This window comes from Triplophysa dalaica, chromosome 23, assembly GCF_015846415.1.
Source record: "Triplophysa dalaica isolate WHDGS20190420 chromosome 23, ASM1584641v1, whole genome shotgun sequence".
Classification (NCBI taxonomy): domain Eukaryota; kingdom Metazoa; phylum Chordata; class Actinopteri; order Cypriniformes; family Nemacheilidae; genus Triplophysa; species Triplophysa dalaica.
The window spans coordinates 9,613,976-9,635,673 of NC_079564.1; the positions used below are offsets into that span (position 1 = coordinate 9,613,976).

At 38.4% G+C, this 21,698-nt stretch overlaps 3 protein-coding genes across 6 annotated transcripts in view; all 3 read right to left on the bottom strand.

Annotated features, from left to right (window-relative positions):
- Positions 1-260: 260 nt before the first annotated feature.
- On the bottom strand, positions 261-3,009 carry LOC130413121 (tripartite motif-containing protein 16-like protein). 2 transcript variants are annotated; one of them, XM_056738095.1, is made up of 6 exons: positions 2,343-3,009; positions 2,100-2,195; positions 1,731-1,964; positions 1,438-1,597; positions 1,276-1,305; positions 261-890 (listed from the first exon to the last, which is right to left on the bottom strand). In XM_056738095.1, exons 1-6 carry the CDS (start codon positions 2,934-2,936, stop codon positions 361-363), a joined length of 1,644 nt encoding a protein of 547 aa, XP_056594073.1. In that variant the 5' UTR covers positions 2,937-3,009; the 3' UTR covers positions 261-360. The 2 variants fall into 2 exon arrangements, with proteins under 2 accessions (XP_056594073.1, XP_056594072.1); XM_056738094.1 differs by having other exon boundaries at positions 1,276-1,335.
- Positions 804-10,705, bottom strand: LOC130413122 (tripartite motif-containing protein 16-like). 3 transcript variants are annotated; one of them, XM_056738098.1, is made up of 6 exons: positions 10,065-10,705; positions 9,820-9,915; positions 9,451-9,684; positions 8,937-9,096; positions 8,771-8,804; positions 7,073-8,436 (listed from the first exon to the last, which is right to left on the bottom strand). In XM_056738098.1, exons 1-6 carry the CDS (start codon positions 10,656-10,658, stop codon positions 7,908-7,910), a joined length of 1,647 nt encoding a protein of 548 aa, XP_056594076.1. In that variant the 5' UTR covers positions 10,659-10,705; the 3' UTR covers positions 7,073-7,907. The 3 variants fall into 3 exon arrangements, 2 of the variants coding, with proteins under 2 accessions (XP_056594076.1, XP_056594075.1); XM_056738097.1 differs by having other exon boundaries at positions 7,073-8,430; positions 8,771-8,834; XR_008905449.1 differs by lacking the exon at positions 7,073-8,436 and adding an exon at positions 804-890 and having other exon boundaries at positions 8,775-9,096.
- Positions 10,706-11,885: 1,180 nt separating this feature from the next.
- dnah5l (dynein, axonemal, heavy chain 5 like) overlaps positions 11,886-21,698 on the bottom strand; it is a 29,494-nt gene continuing 19,681 nt past the window's right edge. Inside the window, exons 58-79 of the mRNA XM_056738093.1 lie at positions 21,403-21,683; positions 21,103-21,318; positions 20,730-20,897; positions 20,454-20,558; positions 19,746-19,859; positions 19,429-19,605; positions 19,049-19,243; positions 18,787-18,942; positions 17,963-18,145; positions 17,664-17,834; positions 17,170-17,548; positions 16,820-17,091; positions 16,085-16,249; positions 15,652-15,919; positions 15,184-15,305; positions 14,770-14,925; positions 14,480-14,671; positions 14,115-14,303; positions 13,401-13,533; positions 13,019-13,227; positions 12,690-12,911; positions 11,886-12,510 (exon numbers count right to left, since the gene is read on the bottom strand). Of these exons, the coding sequence (XP_056594071.1) occupies positions 12,331-12,510; positions 12,690-12,911; positions 13,019-13,227; positions 13,401-13,533; positions 14,115-14,303; positions 14,480-14,671; positions 14,770-14,925; positions 15,184-15,305; positions 15,652-15,919; positions 16,085-16,249; positions 16,820-17,091; positions 17,170-17,548; positions 17,664-17,834; positions 17,963-18,145; positions 18,787-18,942; positions 19,049-19,243; positions 19,429-19,605; positions 19,746-19,859; positions 20,454-20,558; positions 20,730-20,897; positions 21,103-21,318; positions 21,403-21,683 (4,253 nt within the window). The 3' untranslated portion in view covers positions 11,886-12,330. The remainder of the gene's footprint in view (positions 12,511-12,689; positions 12,912-13,018; positions 13,228-13,400; positions 13,534-14,114; positions 14,304-14,479; positions 14,672-14,769; positions 14,926-15,183; positions 15,306-15,651; positions 15,920-16,084; positions 16,250-16,819; positions 17,092-17,169; positions 17,549-17,663; positions 17,835-17,962; positions 18,146-18,786; positions 18,943-19,048; positions 19,244-19,428; positions 19,606-19,745; positions 19,860-20,453; positions 20,559-20,729; positions 20,898-21,102; positions 21,319-21,402; positions 21,684-21,698) is intronic.

Sequence of the window (21,698 nt, forward strand, 5' to 3'; positions counted from 1 at the left end):
AGTTATACAGTGTAGCACACATTCTGTTTAGAAATATAAAACACCTCTAACAAAGATAAAAAAGTGAATCAGGATTGAATATTAAAGGGCTCCAATACCTCAAACTTTCAATACCCAGAAGAGGAATCAGAAAAAGAATTTGGTCATATGTAGATTGGTCATATAAAATAATATTTTAGTATAACACTAACACACCACAACCATCATTAGACCAATCTAACCAGAAATATCTAATAATAAATAACATGCAGTGAAAAGAGTTTCATTAAAAGGATTTATGGTTTATTAGACAATAAAATACTTTTAACATATCACTGTTACTAATTAATCATGTGGATCAAAATAAAATCTCTGTTTCTTTTATCCTGTTAGACTACAAAGTTTCACTGTTGAGTGTGGATTGATCCAAAACCCAGCATGGAGAGGTTGAGTGAATGTGGTCTGGACTCTGTGGATGAGGGTCATTGTGTCAGAGACGCTGTAGAAGGACAAAATTCCTGCTCTGTGATCCACATACACTCCTATTCTACATGAGCTGGACACTACAGGGAGATTAGTCTGTTTCCTATTGTGTTTGAATGAGCATGTGGAGTCAGTGCAGTACAATCTCCAGGACTGATCATTAAATCCAAACAAACACTCATAACCCTCTCCCTTCCTCTTAATGTTCTTATATGACACTGATATACCCATCACACCGCTCCTCTCAACCTCCCAGTAACAGCGTCCACACACACTCTCTCTACACAACACCTGCAGCCAGTGATCAAATCTGTCTGGATGATCAGGATACTGCTGGACTGTATTAGTGCATGTAGCCACACTGTTGTTCTCAGACAGACTGATGATTTTATTAGCTGTGTTTGGATCCAGAGAGAACAGACTGGAATCTGATGAAAATAAAATGAATAATATTTCATGCTTACTTCAGTATTATTCTGATGCAAGAGATTGTTCCAGCAGTAGACAGTAACAACAGAACATAAACAGACAATTTACAGTTTCTGTTTTTAACATGTTTTCTCATTTTAATATAAGTCATTTGTTTCTATAATTGCAATTCTCAATATTTGAGGGGCCCCATATGACACTTTACATGTTGAATGTGATAAAAGCCTTAATATGACATTATACTGAAACTCTCACTACCTTTTACAGCACAAGTCAAAGAAAAGTTTTTCAAAATCATCAGTAAATTTACATATGTGTGTTTTTATGTACATTAACTCTAGTAATTAAACATTGTGTGTGTTTGAGGTATAAACTATAACTTACATTGCAGGAACTCTTCTCTCGTCTTTGGTTCTTTGTAAGCAATGATTTCAGTGTATGTTACTGTGATAAACAGACATCATTAGTATTCAATAATGTTTCATATTTAGGTAAATCTGCGTTAGTATGTGATATTAAATTACACAAGACAAATAAATACTTTACCTCCACCAGATATATTTTCAATCTCTTCTTTGCAGAAATCCTCCAGTTTTTCTTTTAGTTTAGAAACAGATTTTCTCACTTCATCAAAAGAGAGTTGAGAACTGACAGTAATGCTGGAAACATCTGAAGATTCAGGAGTCACAGAGAAACACTTGAAACTCTACAAGACAAAAACAAATGAAGAGAAAAGATAAATCACAAAGAAAACCATTAGTTTTAATATCCAGAAAATTGAAGAAAGAACTCTCACAAGACCATATAAATGATCAATGTGTATTTCAGAGATCTGTTACCTGCAGGAAATGAATGTGATCATCTGTGTGTAAAAACTGCTTCAGTTCAGTGTCTCTCCTCCTCAGATCATCAATCTCCTGCTCCAGACGCTTCAAGACTCCTTCAGCTCGACTCACTACAGTCTTTTCCTGATCTCTGATCAGTTGTGTCACCTCAGAGCGTCTTCTCTCTATGGAGCGGATGAGTTGAGTAAAGATCCTCTCACTGTCCTCCACTGCTGTCTGTGCAGAGCGCTGTTCAAACACACATTACAATCACATCTTACTGCTCTCACGCAACCTGTGACACACACTGACACTAAAACTGAACAAACACTTGATTCCTCACTGGATCTGAAACTTCTCATCCAGCAGATGCTCAAAACTCACCTTATGAGAGTCCACAGCCTGTCTCAACTCCTGAAGATCCTTCTCTCTCTCCTGAATTCTCTCTTGAAACTTTCTTTGTGTCTCTAACAAAAGTGTCTTAAAACAATAAATAAACCAAAAACAGCAACATTCAACAGACATGTACATATGATTTGAAGTTGAAATTCGTATTTAAATAATTTAATATTGTCTGTGTTTTATGATAACTTTCAATTTTCATTTTACTTAATGTGATCTAATAACCTGTTTCCTTGTTTTCTCTGCCACAGCTGTCACAGTGTCGTGGTTTTTGTGTTCATCCATCGTACACAAATAACAAATGCATTGATCATCAGTACGACAGTAGATCTCCAGTTGTTTATCATGTTTTCTGCAGATCATTTCTTGTAGTCGTCCAGTGGCATCAATCACTTTGTGTTTTTTACTTTTAAAGAAATTCTCATGCTGGTCGAGATGATTTTGACAGTAAGAGTTCAGACACACTAGACAAGACTTGACTGCTTTCAGTTTTCTCTCAGTACAGACATCACACTCCACATCTCCAGATCCAGCGTAACAATGAGCAGAAACATGAGAGGATCGAAGTCTTGTATTCTTCAGTTTCTCCACCATTTCAGCAAACACCACATTCTTGTTTAAAACAGGTCTTGTTGTGAAGGTTTGTCTGCATTGAGGACAGCTGTAGATTCTCTTCTGATCTTCCTGATTCCAGCAGTTTGTAATACAGTCCATACAGTAACTGTGTCCACAGGGAATAGTCACTGGATTCTTCAGTAGATCCAGACAGATTGAACAATTGAACTGATCCTGAGCCACAGAAATACTGGCTTCTGCCATTTTTAGACAAACACACAGAGAGAGAGACGTGTACAAACTGAACGGGACTTAAGTTTCAGTTTCTCTTAGCTGGAGAGTTGTTTCCTGGTTGTTTTTGAAAGACATGTGCAAAACATGTTTGTTTATCAATCAGATCAGGCTGGTTTATCTGGTGTGACAACTTTGACCTGTTTCAAATGTTTAAGATATTTTCAGATCAAACTCATTACATTTTCCTATAGTAAGTACAACTATCTAAGCAAAATTATATTATCAGCATAACAATTTTAAAGATTCATACAAATGACCCACATTATAAAACAGATGCAAATTGCCATTATATTGTGATAGTGTATTGTAAATGTAAAGGCACATGAATAAATAGTTAAAAATCCATTACATCCTTATGTGACGGAGTAGAATGGAGACGGGTTTTAAACATACTTATGATAGTCTACTACGCCACCAAGGTAACAGTGAAAAGAAGAAGAAAGAGAACACACAAAAGGAGGGCACACAGGTTCATTAGGGCAAACAAGCAGCGTTGGGAAAGTTCACGTTCAACATGAACTAGTTCAAAGTTCAATTCACAAATTTTAAAATGAACTAGTTCAGTTCATAGTTCAAACTTCAAAATTTTGAACTAAGTTCACTAAGTTCCAAAAATGAACTAGTTCATAGTTCTTTTCCATATGTTGATGCGAGCTATTATTTTTCAAAATTATTGCCACAGCCCTACAGTAGAATCACAGACAGCAATTATTTTATCAGTTTTAACAATGAAGCTATGCGTAAGATTTCATCTTCATATCCAATTTTGAATCCTTATCCAACCAGGGTTTACATTATCATTGAGGGGACAGCATTTCCCCATTGTTGCTTTAATGCTTTGTTGCTGTCCATTCACTCCACACTAGTAGCAGCTTCAGCTTTCAACCTCACAGTACATTCTCAAAAACATGAGGAAAAACGTGCTGCTTGAATGGTCTTTTTTAATGAGGAATTATTAAAAGAAAAACAGGACAGTAATCATTAAGGTGCAAACGTTTTTCAATTTTAATAATTTTCCATTGTCCACATGCTAAAACAGAATATTGGAATCCTGGAAAAATATACCAGGCAGGTTCAACAAACAAGTTACATGAATAGTAAAACCCTCAAATCCATTCTACTAACACAAACTGAGGTAGGAACCAGGCTGAGGTATGAAATTAAGATTTTCTTTTTGAAAGCCGGCGGGCAAAGTTTGCACAGAAAAGTGAGATTTCTCCCATTCTCACCGACCTTGTCATAAAATTCTTTTAAATGATCATACTCCTTGCAACATGCTGCTGTCGCCTCCATGCCTTTTTTTGTTTGGATGACGCGTCACGCATGCGGCGGACGGCGGTGCGACACTGCTGGTGGCTGGTGTTGCCAGATTGGGTGTTTTTCCGCTACATATTAAGACCCGTTTACGGTGTGTTTTAGCTGGGATTTCGCCTGGAAGGCTCTATAGAAATCTGGCACCCTATTGAACGAAGTTAACCTGAGAGAGCATGCGTTCACATACACCAGAATGAACGAGTTCACAGTAACGTTCATCAGGCAGTAATACAGCACGTTCAGTTCACGTTCGCCCAAAATATGAACGAGTTCATGAACTATCGTTCAATGAACGCGTTCAGGTACAACACTGCAAACAAGGGACACAAGACGTGGATGTATAGATAAATATATACATTTTATTAAATGTGGGAATAAATACGTAAAAGGACTCCACCCTTACACACACCCACTCTAAGGAGCATAACCTAACCTCCTGCCCGGGACTTTGGCTCCTGTAACAAGAAAAGAAAGAAATTTAACAATCCTAAATTACCAAAATTAACAAATGATGAAGACAAATAAAACTTTCAGCTCGTACAACAAGGGTATAAGTTACTTACTACTTCCCAAATCGTAATTGGGACTGGAGATAATCATCCAGAAATGAATCGCTTCATACAAAGTAATCACTAAACAAAAAATAACAATAAATAAAATAACAAACAAAACACACGCTACACCGAGCCAATGCCAGTGCCACCAGTGCCCCTGAGGCAGTGGACACGCACACAAGGTTCAGAGGCTCACTCGCACAGCAAGCTGAAGCAAGTACCAGGTTTAGCACCGTACAGGGGAGCCACACAGTACCAATGTCGTATCGCTGGTAGCCAAGACAGCGTGGAAGTAGAGAGTCAAATAAAGGCAAAACAGCAGAGTAGCCACGTGGTCAGCGTTTTGGCTCCACGGGACTGTTAAAACCCTTCTATGTGGTCATAACCAAGCGCCGCAGCTCACGTCACTCCTGACCGGCCCTCAGCCAGCAACATGACATAAAACACCCCAACTAGAGAGATAGGCAGCCGGGATCCAGACACAGAATGCACAGCAGTTCCTGCTGACGACAACAGCTGATGATGATGATGATGATGATGATGATGATGATGATGATGATGTTGATGATGTTGATGATGTCACCAGAAAAAGGCAGTGGCAACCATAGCGCACATCCTAGTGGCCGAAGTTCGCTCATATATACCCACAAACTCAATCAGACCAAATGGCTTCTGCTGGCCTCTCAGGCATCATGTGATTCCCTCTAACCAAACAGGAATCATCAGGAACCATCACCAAGACCGTGCTGGCAAAAATGAATCTGAGAAAGATATCTGAAGGTCACCACCGAGAGGTCGGTAGGCCAGCGTCATCATGGTCTACACAGAGCCGACAGTGAACAAAGGTCTATATTCTGATATATTTGTGTGTTTGACATTCAACAAGAGCTGTCGATGATGAATGATGTAATTTAATTTTATTGTAAACTTTGTGACTTTTGTAGCATTTAGGCCTACTAGGCACACACGCAAAAAAATTTGATTCGAAAATGTAAAAACAAAAGTCACATTTGTACTCAGTCATTTGACCCATCACATTCTATAACTCATACCTCTAAGCAACAGTTATGATCAGAGCAGTGGTTCTCGGGTACTGCAGGGGTTACATGAGAGAAACTGACATTTAGGAATAAATAATGAAAATCAATAAATTATGATAATAGTATTTATATATGAAATAAGGACTACACAAAGATGCATAAAAACAAATTAATAGATTTAGATATAATAAAGGTTTGACTCTCATTTCACTGTATTTTAAAGTAAAATGTTGTTGTCTGGCCGAGGGGTACTTGGCTTGAAAAATATCATGAAAGGGGTCTTAAACCAAAAAAGTTTGAGAACCACTGGATTAGAGGATAAAAAAGAGGATGCTTACTGCACGTTTACATGTCAATATTTGTCATTTTAAATACTGCAATAAGTACCGTACCATGGGAGTTATGTCGAGCTGTTACCGTACAGTGAGATGCTGAAATTGTTACATCCCTATTGAATATTCAGGGGTGTTATACCTAAACCCATGTGTGAGGTCAGAGGTCACGCAGTATTAACTGACAAACTTACCTGTGCAATGGTGCGATCGGGACACCAGCTGCGTATGAGCAGTAGTTTGTGAAACGCGTCCAACTGACTCTCGTACCCATCAGGCAATGGGGCCTCCTCTGGGTCCGCCTCGTCAAACCAGCTCTTCCAGGCCCGATCATTGCGGTTCACTTGCGTCAGCAGAGCGGTGAAGGGAGGTAGCTTGGAGAGTTGCACCAAGCTCAGCCACGTCATGTCCAGGATCAGCGCTTTGGTACGGTCAGGAAATAGAGGATGCTCCCCCTGGTGGCCACTGGACGGTACTCCTCTCGTGCCAAGTTTATTCTAATTTCAGGGTCTACAGTCACTGCAGATGCTTGATGATGTTTAGAAGCCATATTAGTACGCAGCCTTCACTTTGAGAAGCACACATGGTAAAGAGACTAGACAATGTGACTGGGGATGATGACAACACCACACATTACTTTAAAAAAACAACATAATATGCTTTTTAATGTGGTGGGGAAATCCTATTTGAACATACTTTTTCAACACTCAGTGACAATGAATAATAATGATTTAAAACTTGTATTAATTTTATTAACATTGATGAATTTTTGCCTTATATTAACTTTTCCGCCTGAACTTGTTTGATACTTAAATAAAAAAAATAATAAATGTCACAAGAGGGATACTACATGTACATTACAGGACAAGAGACTTTTTGCATTTTTTAGTTGAAATAATTATTTATTTAATTTATGTGAACTAATATATATAGTGTCAAACCATTATACAGCATCAAACTAGATTACTGAATAGTAATTTATACAATGTAACACACATTCTGTTTAGAAATATAAAACACCTCTAACAAAGAAGAAAAAGCTAATCAGGATTCAATATGAAAGGGCTCAAGTAACTCAAACTTTTCTGAACCCAAGAGGAATCAGACAAAAAAGAAAATCAGAACAAACACCAACTGTGTCGCTTGGTCCTATAAAATAATATTTTAGTATAATTTAGTATAATATAGGGCTGTCAAAAGATTAATTGCGATTAATCTCATCCAGAATAAAAGTTTGTGTTCACATAATATATATCTGTGTACTGTCCATAATAGTTTTGTATTTATTTACACACACATCCATGCACATATTTAAGAAAAACCTAAAAATTAATAAACATTTATGTATAATTTCAATTATTGGTAAATATAAATAAATACATGTTAATATTTCCTAAATATGTATAAATGTGTACGTGTTTGTATTTATAAATACAAAATTAATATGCACAGTACATAAACATATATGATGTTAACACAAACTTTTATTCTGGATGTGATTAATCGCGAGTAATCTTTTCACAACACAAACACACCACAACCATCATTAGACCAATCTAACCAGAAATATCTGATAATAAATAACATGCAGTGAAATGAGTTTCATTAAAAGGATTTACGGTTTCAATAGACAATAAAAGACTTTTAACATCTCACTGTTACTAATTAATCATGTGGATCAAAATAAAATCTCTGTTTCTTTTATCTTGTTAGATTACAGAGTTTTACTGATGAGTTTGAATTGATATAAAACCCAGGATATAGAGGTTGAGTGAATGTGGTCTGGACTCTGTGGATGAGGGTCATTGTGTCAGAGACGCTGTAGAAGGACAAAATTCCTGCTCTGTGATCCACATACACTCCTATTCTACATGAGCTGGACACTACAGGGAGATTAATACGTTTACTATTGTGAATGAAGAAGCATGTGGAGTCAGTGCAGTACAATCTCCAGGACTGATCATTATATCCAAACACACACTCATAACCCCGTCCCTTCCTCCTAATGCTCTTATATGACACTGATATATCCATCACACCGCTCCTCTCAACCTCCCAGTAACAGCGTCCACACACACTCTCTCTACACAACACCTGCAGCCAGAGATCAAACCTGTCTGGATGATCAGGATACTGCTGGACTGTATTAGTGCATGTAGCCACACTGTTGTTCTCAGACAGACTGATGTTTTTATGAGCTGTGTTTGGATCCAGAGAGAACAGACTGAATCTGATGAAAATAAAATGAATAATATTTCATGTTTACTTCAGTATTATTCTGAAGCAAGAGATTGTTCCAGCAGTAGACAGTAACAACAGAACATAAACAGACAATTTACAGTTTCTGTTTTTCACATTTCAATTCAATTTTTAATATATTCCTAATATTCAAGGGGCACCATATGGCTTACTGTGACATTAAACTGAAGCTCTCTCTCTACCAATGACAGCACAAGTCAAAGCAAAGTTTTTCAAAATCAACAGTGAGTTTACATATGTGTGTTTTTTATGTACAAAATCTCCTTAAAAGAAACATTGTGTGTGTTTGAGGTATAAACTATAACTTACATTGTAGGAACTCTTCTCTCGTCTTTGGTTCTGTGTAAGCAATGATTTCAGTGTATGTTACTGTGATAAACAGACATCATTAGTATTTAATAATGTTTCATATTTAGTTAAATATGCGTTAGTATTTGATATTAAATCACACAAGACAAATAAATACTAGACCTCCACCAGATATATTTTCAATCTCTTCTTTGCAGAAATCCTCCAGTTTTTCTTTCAGTTTAGAAACAGATTTTCTCACTTCATCAAAAGAGAGTTGAGAACTGACAGTAATGCTGGAAACATCTGAAGATTCAGGAGTCACAGAGAAACACTTGAAACTCTACAAGACAAAAACAAATGAAGGGAAAAGAGAAATCACAAAGAGAACATTCATTGATTACCTGTATAATTCATCCACTCACTTTTGACTTCTCTTTTTTTTCTTCAGGTCAGGTTTAGTGACTCATTAGCAGAAATACACTGAATCTGCAGAGAGCTCCACAGATTTCTACACATGCTGCTCACATTAATACACTCACCTGACCGGTCTTAAATAACAACCATTACATGTTATTTACAATATATACTGTAAACTGTTCTTGTAGTTCACTTTGTAGATCATTGCGCTTACAACACAAAGGCAGTGGGTTTGATCCCATGTTACATGTGTACAAGAGCTTAATGTAAGTGTTACCTGCAGGAAATGAATGTGATCATCTGTGTGTAAAAACTGCTTCAGTTCAGTGTCTCTGCTCCTCAGATCATCAATCTCCTGCTCCAGACGCTTCAAGACTCCTTCAGCTCGACTCACTACAGTCTTTTCCTGATCTCTGATCAGTTGTGTCACCTCAGAGCGTCTTCTCTCTATGGAGCGGATGAGTTGAGTAAAGATCCTCTCACTGTCCTCCACTGCTGTCTGTGCAGAGCGCTGTTCAAACACACATTACAATCACATCTTACTGCTCTCACACAACCTGTGACACACACTGACACTAAAACTGAACAAACACTTGATTCCTCACTGGATCTGAAACTTCTCATCCAGCAGATGCTCAAAACTCACCTTATGAGAGTCCACAGCCTGTCTCAACTCCTGAAGATCCTTCTCTCTCTCCTGAATTCTCTCTTGAAACTTTATTTGTGTCTTTATCAAGAGTGTCTGTTGAGAACATTAAATAAACCATAAACAGCAACATTCAACAGACATGTACATATGATCAGAGTTGAAATTCGTATTTAAATAATTTAATATTGTCTGTGTTTTATGATAACTTTCAATTTTCATTTTACTTAATGTGATCTAATAACCTGTTTCCTTGTTTTCTCTGCCACAGCTGTCACAGTGTCGTGGTTTTTGTGTTCATCCATCGTACACAAATAACAAATGCATTGCTCATCAGTACGACAGTAGATCTCCAGTTGTTTATCATGTTTTCTGCAGATCATTTCTTGTAGTCGTCCAGTGGCATCAATCACTTTGTGTTTTTTACTTTTAAAGAAATTCTCATGCTGGTCGAGATGATTTTGACAGTAAGAGTTCAGACACACTAGACAGGACTTGACTGCTTTCAGTTTTCTCTCAGTACAGACGTCACACTCCACATCTCCAGATTCAGCGTAACAATGAGCAGAAACATGAGAAGATTGAAGTCTTGTATTCTTCAGTTTCTCCACCACTTCAGCAAACACTACATTCTTATTTAAAACAGGTCTTGTTGTGAAGGTTTGTCTGCATTGAGGACAGCTGTAGATTCTCTTCTGATCTTCCTGATTCCAGCAGTTTGTAATACAGTCCATACAGTAACTGTGTCCACAGGGAATAGTCACTGGATTCTTCAGTAGATCCAGACAGATTGAACAATTGAACTGATCCTGAGCCACAGAAATACTGGCTTCTGCCATTTTTAAACAAACACACAGACAGAGAGACGTGTACAAACTGAACGGGACTTAAGTTTCAGTTTCTCTTAGCTGGAGAGTTGTTTCCTGGTTACTTTTGAAAGACATGTCACACCAGATAAACAAACATGTTTTGCACAAGACTTTGACCGGTTTCCTGTGTTTAAGATTATGCAGATCAAACTCAATTTATTTTCCTATAGTAAATACAACAATTTAATTAAAATTATATTATCAGCATAACAATTTTTAAGTTTTTTTTAACAGCACATGTGCTTCTTTTTTGCAGATGGTTTACACATTACTTCATGGAACATTTGTGGAACTTTTGAAGTCAGATAGTAGTGAGAGCTTCAACTGTCACTAAAGATCACAAAAAAGTGCAAATGACAATTAAAATAAATACAATGACCCACATTATAAAACAGATGCAAATTGCCATTAGATTTTAACAGTGTATCCTAAATGTTGTGAAGGCACATGAAGAAATAGTTTAAATCCACTATATCTGTAATATATTTCAATAAAAGGGAAGGAATGAGACAGGAACCGGCAAACACTTAAACATATAATAAAATGACAACAAACAGCCGGCAGCCCCTCACGGACGACTGCTGGCAACACACACAAACCACAACTAAAACCCAGGCGTGGTCCTCTCTCATTGACGGTCCAGTCGCTCGTCCTCTTATGATACGAGACCGGTGCATGCACAGCTGACGCTCATAATCACTCACTCACCGGCCTTGACTCACAGTCTCGTCCCGCCTACTCCACTACAATATCCTTTTATTATATATTTACTTATGCCAATTTTTCCTTTGGTGCCCATGATCTTGTATGCGAGCATCGCCGCGACCAAACACAAAACCAACGTCACCTGTATTTATCAGTGTTCCTTGTTTTGAACACATGACTTTTCATGTTAGTAACACTATAGGGAAACACCTCAAGGAAACAATCACAAAGACCGTACTGGCAAAAATGAATCTGAGAAAGATGTCTGAAGGTCACCACCGAAAGGTCGGAAGGCCAGCGTCATCATGGTCTACACAGAGCCGACAGTGAACAAAGGTCTATATTCCGATATATTTGTGTGTTTGACATTCAACATGAGCTGTCAATGATGAATGATGTAATTTAATTTTATTGTAGTTGTTTTCATTTAATTATTATGCATTAACTCAGTCAACAAGTCATTTATAAGCAATAATTGTCTGTGTCGTTCTGTGTTATAAAACATAAATAAACTAAAATAAACATCAACTTTTTGAACAGTGGTTTGTGAACTTTTGTGATATAACATCACTATTTAGTTGCAGCCTTTTTTTTTAATTGCACTGCATTGAAAAGTAATGAATGGATAATGTACGTTATTGTAAGTAAACATCATATTCAACATGAGCTTAAAGATTTCAAAAGTGAAGGATTGTGTGTGTTGTGTGTCCATTTTATTACTATAATGAATCAATCAACAACAATGCCTCCAAAATATAGAAAACATCATAACAGACAGTTCTAAAGTTCTGAACAGACAACAGCATCAGTAGCTTTTGGTTTATTATTATTATTATATATATATTTTTTATTTTATTATGATCATATTATGGCAATTCATTTTGTGTTATTATTTTAACATGGATTTATTTGCAGTCACAGAGTAAAGCGACTCCTCTCAGGGTCCAGTGGTCTGTATTCTGGCTGCTCCGGAGCAGAAGTGAGAAGATGTAGGTGAGGTCTGTTCTCTGGGTTTCTTGTACACCGGGCACAAATACAGATTTATGGACTGAAGCTTCTTGGGTTCTGTGCTGCTCACTGCGTATACATGCACCACTGGTATAGGTGTGAAGAGAACCTGCCAACACAAATGTAATGTTGTTCTATATGCACACATAGCATGATCGATTCATTCAGACTTTGGATTTAGAGGATCACTGTATGTTAAAGTACAGTTTCACACATAGTTCTATTGTTATAAACCTCAATTTGGTCCTTTGGTCATGTAGTGTATTTACATAATCTTTTGTGTTATACCTTTGGAGGTGATTCTATTAGCTTTGTGTTCCTCTTGTCCCATCCAGCACCATCCAGATATAGGCCATATATGTAGACTCCGCCCACATCCCCAGGCGGGGGGCCCGTGACATCTTCCTTCATCATACGGGTGACATCGTTGAGTAGGACGACAGTGTCTAAAGCCCATCCTTTACTTAGATTCATTCGAGTGGTCTCCTGACGCATTGCTGTTAAGAATCCCTGTTAATAAATATGAAGATGATTCAATTTGCATTGAATTAATAAGTAAAAAGAAGCAAAGGGGAGTTTAAAAAAAGTGTGTGAGTTGGTGGCCATCTTGACCAAACCTGTGGATTGAAAAATCCTGTGAGCCAAAACTGATGAGGTCGACCATTAAATATCCAGTTGTGGAACTGCTGATTCCGCTCCAGGAGTTCTGTGAACCAGAAACCAATGGTAGCAGATTCCCAAGAGATCTTTTGCCAGGACTTTGGTACGCGAGCATCATACATGCTGTCCAGAGCATCTCGGAGATCTTCGGACATGATTATGGTCCCTTAGAATTATACAAAATGTATTGAGTTACAGTACAAAACAAATACAACTGTGTTTTGTTAATTTTATTGTTTTGTTTATTTTTAGTGTATTGTAGTGTATTTTGTTGGCGTTTCTTTCAATATCAGAAATATGAGTGCATTCTTCATTTGAGTACAAATGTAAAAAACTCACCATCAATGGCCAGTTTAAGGTCAATGAGGGTAGTACGCACACGCTTGATGACACGCTGCATTCTGTCAATCTCCTGACGCAGAAAAATAGTCATGGGCTGTAATGCACCCATTTTTTGTAGATTTTGCTTCACCTGCACAAAGACAATTCACATTTTATGGTTAACACTGTATTTCACGCTCTGGTGCTCCTCATTTACAATACACGCTTCAGTCATACGTGACCAAACATCTTAACATTTAGTTTTCAGTAAAATCAATGTAATACATTTTTGTTTAATAATATATTTTACTTGAGAATTTGGATCTTTAGGGAATTGTATAGTTTTATGTACGGTAATATTTCTATATATTTATGTAATATTCATTTCCTTTGGGACCCATTTTTGACTGAGTACACATGTGACGCTTTTGTTTATTCCTTTTTCGATTCAATTTCAATTTTTTTGTGTGTGTGTGCACATCGTATGCCTATATGCCACAAAAGTCACAAAGTTTCATACGATTCTGATAAAGAAATGTTTGTCAAAAGAGACAAGAACAACGAATTTAATAATCTCACAGGTAATGGCAAAGCCTGGTTAAAACATTGCATTTTGCTGGTTACGACCATTTTGAAAGTAAATGAGTATTACTAAATATAATACATCCAGTAACACATAAATGTGGGCTTTGAAACAAAATTCTATGCAGGTGACCCATAAGTCATCTTCACCTCGTGGGGCACATAGTCAGCCGGAAGTTTCTCCAGCATCTCATTGGCCATTCTCTGGACAGTTGCCTCCCTGGTCTCGCCCCCTCCGCCGCCGCTGTCTTTGGGCTGGATGTTGAGGATGGTGTTCAGGGCTTCATTAGCCATGTTTGTCTGATATGTGATGTCAGCATTGGGATGGAGGCCAAAAACCTATTAAAGAAAATTCAATAGTGTTCCCCTTTGTTAAGCCTTAATTTGTTACTGTCTATCGATCAGAAGAGCAGAATTTAACTGGTGATTTTCTTGATATTGCTAAAGTTTTTAAGAAAAAGAGATATGCAAAGGGTTAAATAGACACAGAATATGTCTTGAGTATTTGGTGTCACCTCAGGCGTGTCAACCAAGGGCAGAATATCGATGTGTGTGTGGTAATCCTGTAGTATTTTGGCCTTTGGTATAGTATATCCTTTATAGAAGCAGAACTTTTCTCCAAACATGTTCTCACTGAACCAGATGCGAGCGAATGTATTGAGCAAACGCTTGTCCATGTCATCTGTGACCCGTCCACCATACTGCACCTACACAACCAACATGAACCAAAAAGAAACAGATTATAATCAGCTTGTAATAACACTGTAATAACCATTCAATATAAAAAGATACATCTGCACTTAACCTCTCCTAGCATGTATCGCAAGCAGTTCCAGTTCACCCCTCTCTTAACATCCACATCATCAAGGTGATTGAGCACAAACTGAATGCTGGAGGTGAAGTCAGCCTGGTTGAACTCGTAGGGAATGTTCCAGCCAAGTGGACCAAATTTGCGTCTCTCCTTTTGGGAAGATAAAACATTGCTGTTTTTGCAGAAATAATAATGCTGACTTGTACTGACTAACGGTTTTGGCAATTTGTAAACTAATATTTAGTAGTAGTCTGCTTATGTATGGTCCATATTTCATTCCGATGCAATAATAAACCATTTACAGTAAGTCTAGAAATCTTTTTTTGTAAATGACCACTGAACAGCTTTCTATTTAAATGCACTATAAGCATTGATAAGCATGTGCTGTGATGCAGTTTAACAGCTGACCTGGACTGTGGTGTGAAGGAAGGCCACGGCGTAGAGCAGAGGTCTCCACTGAGGCATGTTGGTGATCTCCAGCTGCTCCTGAGTCACAGTGTTATATGTGCGCTTGAGTCCGGCCTTCACCCCTGGACCACAGTGAACACCATTAGCATAATAATTCATGCACAGCCTTTCATTCTTATTTTGCTTCTCATAATGACATGTTTGTGTTGAATATTATTACAAAGCACAAGAATATTTTATTCTATTTGGCTTGTTGTGACATTTCAAACTAAACTAATAACAAATGTCTTACTTCAAGTCATCTTGGCCGGTGCCGATATTACACATTATTTTCTTGTACGACCAGTCAAGATAAATATGCGATGAATATGATGCAGTGTAAAGCTCTGGACTAAGTATAAAGTGATTTTTCAGATTTCATAAAAAATCTTGTCATTTATAAAACGGGACATTATTTGGTTGACATACCTTGTGGAGGCTCATTGGTGAATTTAATGGAAGACTGCAGGAAGTTAATAGGAAACCTGGGGTGAACTTCTGTGGTCACCCATAACCTGAAGCTGTCTTGGATGTTCTCTGCGAAGGTGACCGTGTCTAAAAGTTCATCCAGGAAGTCCAACCCTAGATGGCAGTTCTGCAGGAGTAACCAGCCTCCATCAGACATGCTCTGAGCCAGAAGCCGTCGTGCATGCACTTCCTGTCCCTGACCCATAGAGATGGGTCTGCAAGGAACACCCTAGAAACCAACAAGACTAACGTAGTGAAAAATGCTTAAATCTGAAGAAAAAAAGAATGTGTAACTTGGATTTTGAAAAGGTCAGAATAATAGATAATGTAATACTACTAGATAATAATGTTCAACGAAATGGCACAATAATTGAAAAATAAGAGTTCTTTGCACCTTTGATTTGGAGAGTCTCTCTATGTTCTCAGTGGGATCAGATCCCATGGACAGAAAGCAGACCAGAGGTGTTCTGTTCTCACTCTCAGAACACATGGACTCCATATCCAGAATCACTCCCTCTGCATACTTTATTCCCATTGATTCAGCGATGTACTTCCTTGCCTGTCAAATTTTTTGAAAAAGGGCAACATCTAAAATTCCTTGCATTGTATTACAAGGGAACTAACAAAAGCTTCCCATTGTCTGTCTTCACAAAAGTTCTATGAATATTAGGGATGTAACAATATCATCGATATTGTGTTATCTCAATAGAAAAATTGTCTCAATATTATCATGGTCACATGACTGTATTTAACGATAGGTCTTCCGGGCCAAACATAGAGAATGTTAGAAAAAAGATTTGAAGTTACCTTTGGCAAGATCCATCTGGTGCAATTATTTTATTTTATAAAAGGGATTTTTAGGTCATTTGACCCATCTCATACTATAACTCAAACCTCTAAGCAACAGTTATGATTAGAGGATAAAAAAAGAGGATGCTTACTGCACGTTTCCATGTCATTATTTGTCATTTTAAATACTGCAATAAATATCGTACCATGGGCGTTATGTCGAGGTGTCACCGTACAGTGAGATACTGATATTGTTACATCCATATTGAATATTCAGGGGTATTATATCTAAACCCATGTGTGAGGTCAAAGGTCACGCAGTATTAACTGACAAACTTACCTGTGCAATGGTGCGATCGGGACACCAGCTGCGTATGAGCAGTAGTTTGTGAAACGCGTCCAACTGACTCTCGTACCCATCAGGCAATGGGGCCTCCTCTGGGTCCGCCTCATCAAACCAGCTCTTCCAGGCCCGATCATTGCGGTTCACTTGCGTCAGCAGAGCGGTGAAGGGAGGTAGCTTGGAGAGTTGCACCAAGTTCAGCCACGTCATGTCCAGGATCCAGCGCTTTGGTTTGGGTTCGACTGAGTTGAGATCCAGAGAAGCTCCACCTGAAAAGACGAATGTCAATTTAGTGAACAATTTTCCGAAAAGAACACTGCTTGATAATACAAGGAAATGATCAAAACCTTTAATAAATGTCTGGAACTCAGTGTGAGAAATGGTTTTGGCCTGTAGGTCTATCTTCAAAGCCAAGAGCAGCGTAAATAGGAACTTGTGGTTTTCGTAAAGTCCCCGAGCTGTGTATTGAAACACTTCGAAACTGAGGTACTCCATGATGTGGTTCAGTCTAGTAGCTGTAATCTGAGACTTTGGTGACTTTTCCATCGACATGTCAAAGATGCCCAGGAACTGACGGAGTGAGGTTTGGTACATGACATTGACCAGACTCATCTCCACGATCAGGAAATAGAGGATGCTCCCCCTGGTGGCCACTGGACGGTACTCCTCTCGTGCCAAGTTTATTCGAATTTCAGTGTCAGCAGCCACTCTCAGCTTTTCACTCACCTTAAGGAGGAGATTAAAGTCATCAAGCCCATTTATTGCTTTAACAATAAAAAATAGAACAAAAATCAATAAATTCACATTTTTTAAAACAAGTCATTGTAATTGAAGGCGGTACCTCTTCTGCTGTGGTCTTGGTGACCCTGAGTACCTCGATAAGAGACTCATCCTCAACCAGAGAGCCTTGAGTGCTTGTTAACCTGTACAGAAGATTGTTCTCCAGCTCCTGCATCTTCCTCTTGTTTGATGTCACTTCCTCCAAAAGCTTCACACGCTCTGCCTCCATTTCCTTAAATGAAAAACATTCCGTCAAAAACTTAAATATGTAGATATATTTTAAAAGTCAAGTAAACATATTTTTAAAGGTTTATTTAAATTGTTAGGTTCACACTTCTAACCACTCTATGTCAGAATTACCTTTTTCTCTGTGAGAATGACCCGGCCGAGTAACTGGTCCTCCAAGCCCTTTATAGTGACAGTAAAATCCACCACGCCTGCTTTCGCACTGATCTCAGGACTGTATGCGGGGTTGGCCAATTTAGTGGTGATGTAGAGAGTAAAGTCTTTCATTACATCCACCTCCTTGTCTCCTACTTTAACCTAAAGAAACATAACAAAATCTTAGTTTGCTCCAGGAAATACAAAAGTATAAAGCCCAGGACGCTTAAAGAGTACATAACATGATATCCTGAAAATGACATTTCATGCAGTGTGTAATTTTGCCGTGTTTGATAGTAAGCAGCCTGGCAGGTTGTAAATCCGAAGGTGAATGAATAAAAAAGTTATTGTCTTTGAATCCCGCAAACGAGTCGTCCCTAGTCCTATTCACGAAACGCCACGGATTTACGTCACTACATATTCCCCGCCAACATTTTGCTCGGACTGCCCGCAAAAAACTGTAGCTCGTGAGCCTCATTCATGGTACACTAATCAAAGCAGACTAGACCATTTTACCAATAACATCAGACTGGGCTAGCGGAACGGAGGGGATTAGACAGATGAATCGCGGAACGAATCATTTGAGAGTCAGTCAAGAAGTAAGTAAAGACTAACTGCCTATTATTACGAAATAGTAGTGTTTTTACACCTTCTGTGTACTTAAACTTGTTGTTGGACACTCCATAAACCAAAGTAGGACCTTAATCCCTAAAAATTAAAATGAAAAATAATTAGAAATCCTTAGTTATGTACTCTTTAAACTTTACATAAGTCATATACAATCAGATAGTTACGTGACCTACTTTAAAGTTTTTTCCAATTTTAATGAAGTTCTTCTCAAGAATGTTATCCAGCACTGGATCAAGCTCTTCTCCAACGTCTTCAATGAGCAGAGGTCTGCCCAGAGATAGACAATCCTCCAGGTGAGTTCGGAAATATTTGTGGTTTAGAGATGTCACCTGGAAGCAAAAAAGTATAAACATTCCTAAAAAAAGAAGTGTTGTCTATATATAATCACAAAAATGTCTGGACCAATATATAGAGTAATATACTGGTGATAAAAACCTGAAGGTCATTTTTCTTTTCCCGATTCATGACCCAGATCTTGCCCTGACCCTGTGGGTCAATGAGCAGAGGATATCGAGACGCTTTGGTTACGATGATGCCGTTTTGGATGGACAGGTCATCGTTGGGAAGACCCTGCAAGTTCCACTCTCCTATAGTGACATTATCCACCAGCATACTGATCAAATTCAGGTTCTATAGGAGAAAATATTAAGAATATTACAGAATGGATTAATCAATCTATCGATAAATAAAAAAATATTTTGACAAAATCTTCTACAGTACATTTTGCAAAAATTTGCCTCAATGTCTAATGGGCCAAAACACTGAATACAATCACATTCAACCAGCATATACTGTACACAGAAAAGCAGTCAGACCTCACTGTAAGGGATGTGGCAGGTATTCATCTCTTTCTTCCACTCTTGCAGGAGAAGGTTGCGATACTCTTGATTGAAAGGCCCAGAGTATGACAGAAATCCAGTGGCTAGTAACACATCCCCCACCAGATGCTTGATTTGTCTCTGGAACTGAGAACTGCTCTCTGTCCAGCGAACCTGACACACAGATATGGATATACAGTTTCATATAACATATATGTTTATATAACATAAATGTAAAATAACTTTTCAAGAAAAAGGTCAAAAAGCTCTCATAATTAGCCGACACCCTTGAATTATGCAGAACACTTGCAAACCTTCTCTCCACCAAGTCCGTCGATAAGCGCAACAGCATTGGACATCTTCCTCCGACATGCCTCTGCATCGTTCTGCAAGTCCATTTTCTCCTGCATGGCTGCATCATACATCGCCTGCACAAATGCATGTGAATAATACCGAGTTCCATAAATAAGAGGTCTCTGTTAATTCTCCAAGACATCAATGAGATTAAAAGAACTTCTACTTCAACTCAAACATTTACCCAAATCTAGAATACTGTATACACACAGAAAAATGCTAGGCAATTTCAACCGAGCATTGGGTCAAAAATGGACAAACTCAATTGCTGGGTTAAATTAACCCCAGCAAATGGTTTATAATTCAACCAATAATGGGTTCAAACAACAAAACAAAGGTTAATTTGTGACCCAATGCTTTGGTTTGACAATTTTTGACCCAAAGATGGGTTGAAAATAACCCATCATTTTTTAGAGTATCTCCATTCATTTTACAGCTTCACGTTCTTAATGTATTTTAACAATTGTCTCACTTGTTTCTATTTTTTCCTAAACAATAATACACAATTGAGAACTCCATTAAATCTCCTGAGCTACAAAAGAGCAACATCTGAGCAATGAACATTTTCCTCTGAGGTCATGGTGTTCATTGAAGAACTGATAACAATCATTCTGTAGCTTCCTGCATTTAAAGGGGTTAAAGTTAAATGTTGTTGACAGTTGTCTCACCTGTGCCTCGTCCAGCTCCTTCTGCTTCATGTCCAGCTGTTCCTGAGCTTTTGCTAGTTCTTGTTGAGCTACGCCCAGACGAGCCTCCTGGAGCTTCAGGTTAGCCTGTCATACACACAGACAAAAAAAACAAATCCATTCAGTTGTGAAACTCAAACCTCTGTGGTACACTTAGTTCAGAAGCACAAGGTTCCTGTGATCTTCCATTATTCCTATCATATTTTATCATATAAAAAAAGTCACAAACGCTATTGAGTCTGATGAGTTTGATGTCACCTTAAGGGGCAGAACTTCTTTATTAATGCTAAAGAAATCCACCATGGCTATAGTCCAGGAACAGAGTCCTGCAACATTCCCGCAAATCCTTTTGGCTGATTCCAGGCTATAATCTTCCATTTGGAGATATGGAGTGAGAAGATCAACCTTTTCCTCAGTGATAGAGTCCTTAAATGGAAAAATGTAAAGGAAAATTCTGAATTCAGAGAAAACATGACTGGACACTGTGACAGTCTACATTAACAATACATCAACAATATGATAAAGGGGGTTTCTGCTTGCATGAAAAAGGTTCATGAAGTGTGGTGTGTTGTCACTGATGTTTAATAAAGACCTAAAGTGAGATTTGCTGTGTAGTACACTGCTGTCTCACCTTGTTGAAGGACAGCAGTTGACCGAGGAACCCAGGGTTGTTCATCAGTTTAAGAGCTTCGGACCATGAGGGCTTGATGCAGGGTCTCTCTGGATCCATGGTGACAGAATCCACACGTCGATCAAACAGTATGAGCACACAGTCCATGATTCTCATGATGAGATGAGGAGGTTTTCCCAGTTTACGCACAGTTGCAATGTCGGCTGGCTTCAAGGTCTAGGAATTACAAAAGGAATTAGGCTGATTAGATGAAAACATGAAAATGAGAATAGTGTTTTACGCGAGTTAGTAGAGCCACACCTGCAGCGCAGCCTCGGCAGCTTCCAATGCTGGTTTGGCTGCCTCCAGCTTGGATTCGGCCACCTTCTTTTCTTCTTCTATCTCATCCACGATGGCCTGGGCCTTGTCTTTCACCTTCTGTACCTGAGCCTTCACCTTTTCTGCGGCCGTCGCTTTGTTCGTGACCTCCTTCAGGACTTCATCTGCTTTGACTGAGGCCACGGCCAACACCTTTTCCTTCTCCTTCAGCTCCACACGCAGCTGGTTCACCGACTGCTCGGCTTCCATGAGTCGATCGAGACCTGCAGAAAATATTG